Source organism: Teleopsis dalmanni, chromosome 1 (genome assembly GCF_002237135.1).
Source record: "Teleopsis dalmanni isolate 2A chromosome 1, ASM223713v2, whole genome shotgun sequence".
Taxonomy (NCBI): Eukaryota; Metazoa; Arthropoda; class Insecta; order Diptera; family Diopsidae; genus Teleopsis; species Teleopsis dalmanni.
This window is the reverse complement of record NC_051846.1, coordinates 147060634-147070464: the sequence shown is the minus strand read 5'-3', so window position 1 is coordinate 147070464 and position 9831 is coordinate 147060634. Positions and strand designations below refer to the sequence as shown.

The 9831-nt window shown below is 32.0% G+C and overlaps 3 protein-coding genes across 3 annotated transcripts; all 3 read left to right on the top strand.

Moving 5' to 3' along the window:
• The first annotated feature begins 2480 nt into the window (after positions 1-2480).
• On the top strand, positions 2481-3445 carry LOC119667479 (probable enoyl-CoA hydratase, mitochondrial). Its single transcript, XM_038076775.1, has one exon. It carries the CDS (start codon positions 2481-2483, stop codon positions 3360-3362), a length of 882 nt encoding a protein of 293 aa, XP_037932703.1. The 3' UTR covers positions 3363-3445.
• Positions 3446-3776: 331 nt separating this feature from the next.
• Positions 3777-4448, top strand: LOC119666400. Its single transcript, XM_038075679.1, has one exon. The coding sequence runs from the start codon at positions 3777-3779 to the stop codon at positions 4446-4448; it is 672 nt and encodes a 223-aa protein (XP_037931607.1).
• Positions 4449-7363: 2915 nt separating this feature from the next.
• On the top strand, positions 7364-8398 carry LOC119666399 (craniofacial development protein 2-like). Its single transcript, XM_038075678.1, has one exon. It carries the CDS (start codon positions 7364-7366, stop codon positions 8396-8398), a length of 1035 nt encoding a protein of 344 aa, XP_037931606.1.
• The last annotated feature ends 1433 nt before the right edge of the window (positions 8399-9831 follow it).

Here is a 9831-nt window from a genome sequence, read left to right as displayed (position 1 = left end):
CTAAAGAATATTTTAAGGACCTCAAAGAATCCTCTATATTAGATTACAGAGTGAAAAGTATTTCATAAAATAAATAAACAAAAGATCAGCTATTTTAATTCGTCGCTGACTCATCAAATGCCCCTCGTACATGCATATTAATTATTGCTTTCCAGAAAACTACACGTGGTATATGATCGTTTGAGATCATGTTTTTGTCACTGATTTGTCAAACAGTACTCGAACTTTGGCATCAATTTTGCTTTCGAAAAAGTGGTCATCCTACATATTAAGACCAAGATATACATCAACTGAATCCAATAATATACACAATGTAGGGGACTGTAAATTAAAAAGTTTTAAGCAAAAGAGAGACTGGGTCCATTAGATGGACCAGCTGTATAAATGAATAGTGGTCTCATTATTGTTATGAAGGTTTTATCTACTCAATGTCAAAATATGTGTGTAATCTCTCAGTGTTTGCAGTTATTTAATATAATTTTAATTAACGGTGAACACGAAATATCAACTATGAGTTCTACAAAGATTATGAAAGACAATTTATATTATAAACTATGAAGTAACAACACATAAAGCCAAGTACACAAGTACCATGATACTTGAAATTCTAATCAAAAGCAGTACATTATTCTTATCGATCTATCATCGTATACACTTGAATCCATGTGACTTCAGGCGATTACTTTACGAAATTGATAATAAATTAAATCGTCCTTAGTTCATGCAAAAGGCTTCCAATAGTTCCGATCAAAGTGGCACTAAAAATGATTCGAAAAATTATTAAAAATTTTTAGTGCTGCGTTGACTGAGAAGAAGACTGTTTTTAATAAACAAGAATTAAAGGAATAATAATAAACACTTATATTGTTTCTTTTCCTGCGACTCAAATTCCACGGTATTTGGAGCAGATTTTGGGTTAGTCTCTGAAAAGACTAGTGTTCTCTTATTTTTATGAACTTGACTGCCATCCTTAAGATATATAACACTTTTATAATATACATACATATTTTTCTAAATAACATTTTACCAAATAATTTGTACTAAATCTCATTATTAAATTGATTAAATTGATTAATAAATTGAATTTTTGGCTGACTAATTTCATATTATATAAAGCTGATATAAAAAAAACCTCGTTAGTGATATATATCAGATATCAGTATATATCTGATATCCTACATAGATAGAAAATCACTCAACAAATACTTAGGATATATTAGTTTCAAAAACATCTTGTAATAATACAGACTGTGAACATAAAACGAGTCGTAAGATAATGCAAACCATTAGAAGACAACAGCAAAATTATGAAGAATAAATTTAATTAATAAAAAATGGAAAATCATTTAAATTATTGTCAGAATCATAAAATATATCAATGACAAAAAAAATAAACAAAATTTTTACAGAAAAAATTAATATGAAAAACATAAACGAAATTTGAAAGTCGTCGGTCTGTCTGCTCTCATGGATGTCCTCCTCAATGGGCAAAGCAGCATATGCTTTAAACTATAATAAAAACAAATTCATTGTACATTTCATATTTGACTTTCTTATCAATTTTGTTTGTATTTTTCCGGATTTCATTAGCATCTCTTAATGGCAACCCTGCTGTATATACGAATAAGTACAATGTATATAATATATCCCATTGAAAAAAAATATGAAAAATAACTGCAAATACAATTCACACAAAAATGATTGAAAATCTACTTTATTATAGTTTACACGCTGATTATAGATACATTTTTGATTATTTACAGCACGTTTTTACTTAAATTGTTGTTGCAAGAACTCTTGTATTCTATGGTTTTTAAAGTTACTTGTAACGTGAGTCAATATAATTCAGAGCACAGCTGAATTTCAATAGCAAAGAGTAGAGGATGATTTTGTTTACTTCCAGATAAATGCAAAATTAGTAAAAAATAATTTCACTTTACAACAAAAGAACATTTTTATAAAGATAGAATAACGCCTTAGTTTTTCAAATTTTATTCATTTTGTAAGTAATCCTTTTGCAGGTACATTTAGAAATAGTCTTCATAGGTTTAAACAATTGACAAAGAAATATTTTTGACGTCATATGAAAAATGAACACACTTCATAGCTACCTGATCCTGGCAAGTATAACCAGGCACGCAATATATACAATGAATTCATAAATGCAAAGACTCTAAAAATAAGGTCATAAGGTCAAAAATATTGCATGCAAATTGGTTTGAGTGGTTGTATTATATCAAAGAACAAAAGTAATTATATCAGCATTTGTCATTGAATTGATTATCAGAATTTCACAAACAATAACAAAATAGGTGCAGAATAACAGACTGGACTCAAGCAAAAATACAGTATAAAAGCACGCTCACTATTGAAATAAAGCATCAGTAGACGAAGCAATCTGCACGAAGGCACATATAGCAAATAACATAAAATTTGTAAATTACATACCATATATAAAAATATATATAAAATTATATACCATGGCTAATATTGCAAAGACACTTGCTGGACGTGTACGCAACGTGATCCAAGTTGCAGCTAAGAATCCACAATTGGCTCCACGTTTTTATTCTGCTGCTGCCAATTTGGAATTCATTAAGACTGAAGTAACCGGTGAGAAGAAAAATGTTGCAGTCATCACTTTGAACCGTCCAAAAGCCTTGAATGCACTTTGCAATGGCCTCATGAAGGAGCTGAGCACCGCTTTGGATTCTTTTGAAAAGGACAAGATCATTGCTGCCATCGTCATCACTGGCAGTGAGAAGGCTTTCGCAGCTGGTGCTGATATCAAAGAAATGCAACCGAATACATATTCACAATGTATCATGGGTAATTTCTTGAATGATTGGACACGTGTCGCACGTTGCCAAAAACCAATCATTGCTGCCGTTAATGGTTATGCACTTGGTGGTGGCTGTGAATTGGCTATGATGTGCGATATTATTTACGCTGGTGACAAAGCTAAGTTTGCACAACCTGAAATTGCTTTGGGTACCATTCCCGGTGCTGGTGGCACCCAACGCTTGACCCGTGTTGTAGGCAAATCAAAGGCTATGGAAATTTGTCTCACTGGCAATATGATCAACGCTGAAGAAGCAGAAAAAATGGGTCTTGTCAGCAAGGTTATACCAGCTGATAAACTTGTAGGTGAAGCTGTTAAATTGGGCGAAAAGATCGGTTCTCATTCTGGTCTGATCGTGCAACTATGCAAGGAAGCTGTCAACACTGCTTACGAAACAACCTTACAAGAAGGTCTTAAATTCGAAAGACGAACCTTCCATGCCACTTTCTCAACTGAAGATCGTAAGGAGGGTATGACTGCTTTTGTCGAGAAGCGCCCAGCTAAATTCAGCAACTTGTAAACATTTTACTGTTTAAAAGGGCTTATATAATGAAAAAGAATTATATACCAGCATTGCATTTACCTATTAAATAATGATAATTTTTATTTTCTAATGTAAATGCTAGTTTAAGAAACAAGAAATAAAAAAAATTATAAATTATAAAAATACTTTTCAATTAAAATATATAAAGTACATTTGCCAGCTAATAGCTATTACGTAAATAAAATATGTCTTTAACTTATATTCATAGTGATCAGACGTGTTTTTTTTGTGTGGGATTTTTTTCTTATTTATTTATTTTTTCTTTCTACTCGCGCCTAAGCTTTTTATACTTAAGCCTTTTTTTTTGTTTGTTACACGTTTTATTATATATCTGCATTAAATCGGTAGTTGCATAAATAAAACGCAGTTAAACTTGTGTGTTTCACAAATATGGCCCCTGGGCCTCCCCTCATAGGGGGAAATAGATTTGCACTCTTGGCAGATGGTCCCCAATCGAAGAAAAAACGACCGAATGTTAAAACAATTACAGACTTTCCCGGACTTCCAAAAATTCAACTGCCTAATCCAAAATATGTTGTTGTTGCCTCTGCCAACGATCTAAGACCTTTATCTGAGTTCTCTTGTTTTGCGGTGCAAAAAGCTCTATACGTTATAAGTAAAGAAATTATATCGATTTCTGAACTAAGAGATGGTAACCTGTTGTTATTAGTCAAAGACATGGCTACTGCACAAAAGTTTATATCAGCTAAAGATTTATTAACTATTTGCCCAATCAAATGCTTTCTTCATAAGCAATTGAACACAACAAAAGGAACTGTATACGCACCGTATTTAAACAAAATCTCAGAAGAAGAAATAGTTAATGAGCTGAGTTCGCAGGGCGTAGTTGAATGCTACAAGTTCCCTAAAATGATCGAAGGTCAGTCCCATCCCAGCGGAGTTGTTTTGCTATCTTTTAACACATTTACTTTGCCCGAAAAATTGAAATCTCTTGGCGTTCCGTTGATGTGCGTGAGTATGTACCAAACCCAATGCGTTGCAAATCGTGCCAGGTTCTTGGTCATACTGCCAAAAGATGCCGAAACGCTCCAGCTTGTGTAAATTGCGGTTTGCCCCCTCACGCCCCGTTTGACTGTTCCCGTACATTTTGTGTTAATTGTTCAGAACAGCACCCAGCCTTTTCTAAAGAATGTACTAAATTTTTTCAGCAAAAAGAGATATTAAAAATTAAAACAAAAAATAAATGTACAATGCGGGAAGCAAAACAACTATATAAAGCACTACCTTCAGCCGATATCTCCAGCAACAGTTTCTCTTCTGTGTTTTCATCTGGCATTAATAAAACACCGCAATCTAATAATGTTTCAAAAAATACAATTACAACAACACTCTCTACAAGCTCTCCAGTTAAAGCATCAACTTCGAAAGTGCAATCAAGAGACATAATAAATAACAATAACAAAAATATTAACTCTTTCTCTTCTTCGAGCTTACGTTCTACAAGCACACCATCATCCATCAATTCTTCCAGTACAAGCAGAATTAATACAAACAACGATGGAGAAAAAAAACAAAATTTGGAACCGGTCTTTCATTCAACTATTGGTACTCATAAACCTGCAGTCTTAGAAGAAAGTAACTCTTTAACACACGATCTTAAATCAAATATTTCTACAATAAACACAATAATTGGAACTATCCCTAAATTTAGAAATAGACTCTCTACTAGTCAAGATTCTCTTACTAGAACAGATAGTGATGTAGTTTTAAGCGATGATGAAGTGCAAAAAAAACTCGACAAATATAAATTACAATATAAAAATTAGAAACATAAAAAACAATGTTTATTCGCTATAGTTTTATTTTTTTATTTTTTTGCACAAATTTTATTTTATTTTTTTTTTACATAGATTATTTTCTTTTTATTTCACTTTTTTACGTCGTTAAAAATACTTCAGTGGAATATTAAAGGCTATATAAATAATTATCTTGAACTAAAACTTTTAATCAAAGATATAAACCCGGATATTATTGCTCTACAAGAAACTCATATAGCTTTCAACAGAAATAATATAATAACACCTAAAAGTTTTGTGGGATATTTTCACAACCTTCCCATAAATACTACAGCCAAACAAGGCATAGGAATTTTAATAAAAAAACATATTCCACATAAACATATATACTACAACTCAAATATTTGTTCAATGGCCATTACAATTACTGCAGGTTTTGATTGTAACATTATTAATTTATATATTCCGCCTCAACAATTAATCTCAGCCTTTGATATTAGAAATTCTTTTAATAATATTAATACTCCTTTTATTGCTACAGGAGATTTTAATGCCTGGAGTCCTTTATGGGGTTCCAATGTATGCAACACCAGGGGTAAAATTATTGAAGATGTAATTTTAAGCGAAAACCTCGTTATTTTAAACGATGGGTCTCCCACACATTTTTCTACTCGCAACACATTTTCTCACATAGATCTTACAATGTGTTCAGCCGCCCTCACACCTAAATGTGCCTGGAACATACTTCAAAATCTGCACGGCAGTGACCATTTCCCTATTGTAATTAGCTTACTATCAAATCTCCAATATGATAAATTTAAGCCAAGACTAAAGTTCAAAATCGATTTTGCGGATTGGGACAAATTCCAACAACTTTTTAAACAAAACAATAACAAATTCAATATAGTAGACGATAATAATAAAGAAGCAGCCAATTTGGCTAAAATTATTAGATCTGCAGCAAATATTGCGATCCCACAGACAAAGCCATCATATGTTAAATCCAAAATACCATGGTGGAATTCCAATTTACAACAACTAAGAAACGAAAAACAATTTTATTGGCAAAATTTTAAAAGATTTAGGTCCTATTCTAATTTAGTTTTGTATAAAAAGGCCAACGCACTATTTAGAAAGCAAGTTAAAGCCGCAAAATCTGAAAGCTTGGAAAAGTTGACATCCAAAATAAACCCAAATTCAAGTACAAAAAAGATTTGGGCTGACATAAATAGGCTAACAGGCAGATACAATAACACTATAATAAGCTCCATTAACACCGGCTCAAATCTCCTGACGTTAAGTAAAGATATTGCAAATTTTTTTGGTACAACCTGGTCTAATTTCTCCAAAGATTGTCACTTTTCTCAACAATTTATAACTAATAAAAGTTTTTTCTTTCAGTATGATTATAGCCGTACATCATTATCTGCCGCGGCTAAGAAAATCGAGATTGATATTACAATAGTTGAATTTAGTAGCGTCATTTGCAAGGTTAAGGGAAAAACCCCGGATTGCGATCGTATATCATACCCCATGTTACTTAATCTTCCAACAATCCTAATAAATAGATTAATCAAATTATACAATAACATTTTGGAGAAAGGTATTTATCCACAAAGTTGGCGTACTGCTGAAGTTGTTCCCATACCTAAATCAAAAACATCTAGCTCTGAAACTAGTAACTATCGCCCAATTTCGACAATTTTCAATTTTAAAATAGTGAGTTACAATAATAAAAGTTTTATTGAAAGTTAAAAAAATAGTAAAAATTGAATCAAACATTTTTCGAAGCCTATGTTTTTTTGTTTGGATTTAAATATTTTAAACTATAAGATCAACAATATAAAATATAGAAGTTGAAACTTAAGAAAGCAGCTATAAAAGACTTTATGCATGTAAATAATGTAATTCCTTTTGTTATGTATTTATCTTTCCCTCTTATATTGTATATGTAGTATTAAGAATATCTTTGTATGTATTACATTATAAAATTGTAACATGAATATATTAATAAAGCAGTTTCAGTTTCCATTAAACTCTCAAAGTAGACGCGTGTGTTTTTGTGCTACCCTTCCTGAAATATAACACTTTTTATTTGAACACAACGTTTCAGCGTCTGATACCAGAGGTACGGCTGAAAGCGGACAAATATATTTGGCCCGCTATATAAATGTGTATTGACGGAAAACAATAAACCCTTCAGAAGCATATCATGTAACAATGGAAGTACAACCACAATCAAGGCCCTCAGTCTCCGGCAATACGAGGGTGCTAAGAATCCCCGGAGGTAAAACTAAACAAACTTTAAACATTGGAACATGGAATACTAGAAGCTTGTATGAAGCAGGAAAATTAGCTAACACGATTTTAGAAATGAAGAAACACAATATTGATATACTCGGCGTAAGCGAAACATGGTGGCCTGACTGCGGAGAATTCTTTTCTCAAAACACAAAGATTTATTACTTCGGCAACCAAAGCAAACATCATCGTAATGGAATAGGCATACTAATGAAAAAGAATATTGCAAAATTTGTCACTGGATTCATTTCCACATCCGATAGGGTTATGATGGTGAAAATAAATGCCAAACCACTTAATATAAATATTATTCAAGTATATGCTCCAACTGCTGACAAAAGCGAGGAAATAGAATCTTTTTATGCTGAATTAAATGAACTTATGCGACTGACCAAATCACATGAAACAAACATTATTCAAGGAGACTTTAATGCAAAGGTTGGAAGAGGAGAAGTTCAAGGAGTTGTGGGCCAGTATGGACTAGGTGAAAGAAATGATAAAGGAGATCGACTAATACAATTCTGTCAAGAATATAAACTAAAGATTTCAAACACTTTGTTCAATCTACCACCTCGTAGACTATATACGTGGAAATCTCCATCTGATACTCCTGATAACATTATCAGAAATCAAATAGACTTCATCCTAATTAATGATCGTTTTTGCTCTTCAGTTAAGAAAGTTACAACTTACCCAGGCGCAGATGTACCATCTGATCAGAATCTTCTAATGGCGAAAATTTGCATAAGATTAGCATCAAATCGCAAAAAGAAACCAAAGCTTAAACTCAACTTAGAAAAACTACGAAAAGATGACATAAAATGTTCATTAAAAAATAATCGCATTAGTAATATTGATTCTAGGAATCCAAATAATATATGGGAACAACGATATATGGGACAACGATTACATCTTCATCAAAAGAAACTCTTGGATCATATAGGAAAGAAATAAAAAATCATTGGTTGACCGAAGATATAGTGAAATTGATAAATGAACGTCGTCAGTATAAAAATACACAACAAGATCTATATTGGCAATTAAACAGAGACATCAGAAGTAAGATCCGTACAGCGAAAATAGTTTGGGTAAATAATGAATACCACGAAATTAAACGATTACAATCAATACATGATGACTTTAATCTACACAAAAAACTGAAACAGACTGCAGGAATTTACCGAAAAAACTCTCCTTCATTTCTCATTAATGATGACAACGAAATAGTTTTTGACATAAATGAAAAGAAAAGAATTTGGAAATCATATATTGAAAAGGTTTTTTCTGATAGCAGTAGACTAAATAATGATATTTATTTTACAAATATGCCAACTGGAAATATAACTAAAGACGAAGTTAAGAAAGCTATACAATCGATGAAAAACAATAACGCAACTGGCCCAGACGAGATTCCATCTGAAATTTTGAAATTAATTGATGAAGAAAATACTAATCTATTAGTAAAATTGTTTAATCATGTATACGATACTGGACAATATCCCGACGACTGGGTAAAATCTACCTTCATAACACTACCTGAGAAGAAAAATGCAAAAAACTGTAGTGAATACAGACTTATCAGTCTTATGTCACATGCTCTAAAGATATTTCTAAAAATTATACACGGCAGAATATACAAAAAATGTGAAAAAGTAATGGAAAAATCACAATTTGGTTTTAAAGAAGGACTTGGAACTCGGGAAGCACTATTATGTATTCAAGTTTTAGTTCAAAACTGTAAAGATGTTCACAAAGACGTTTTTCTCTGTTTTATCGATTACGAGAAACCGTTCGACAGCATGAAACATGATAAACTTATAGAAATTCTTCAAAACATTGATATTGATGACAAGGAAATTCGATGCATTAAAAATTTGTACTGGCAACAAGCTGCACATGTAAACATCGGTGGTGATATAACAGAAGGGATATCCATTTCACGAGGCGTTAGACAGGGTTGCATATTGTCGCCACTGTTATTTAATGTGTACTCAGAAAAAATATTTGAAGAATCCATTAGCGATATTCAACAAGGTGTGAAGGTAAATGGTGTTTTCATTAATAACATCAGATACGCGGATGACACCGTTCTTATTGCCGACAGTTTAAGTGGCCTACAACAGCTAGTAAACAGGGTAAACACCACTAGCGAACAATATGGACTAAGAATAAACATAAATAAAACAAAATATATGATTGTAAGCCGAAAAAATACGTACAGCAACACAAATTTAATGGTTAATAATATTGATATAGAAAGAGTACAACATTTTAAATATCTTGGATGCTATGTAAATGAAAATTGGAATTATTCCAAAGAAATCAAATACCGAATGGAAATAGCACGAAATACTTTTCTTAGATACAAAAAAATGCTTAATAGTCAT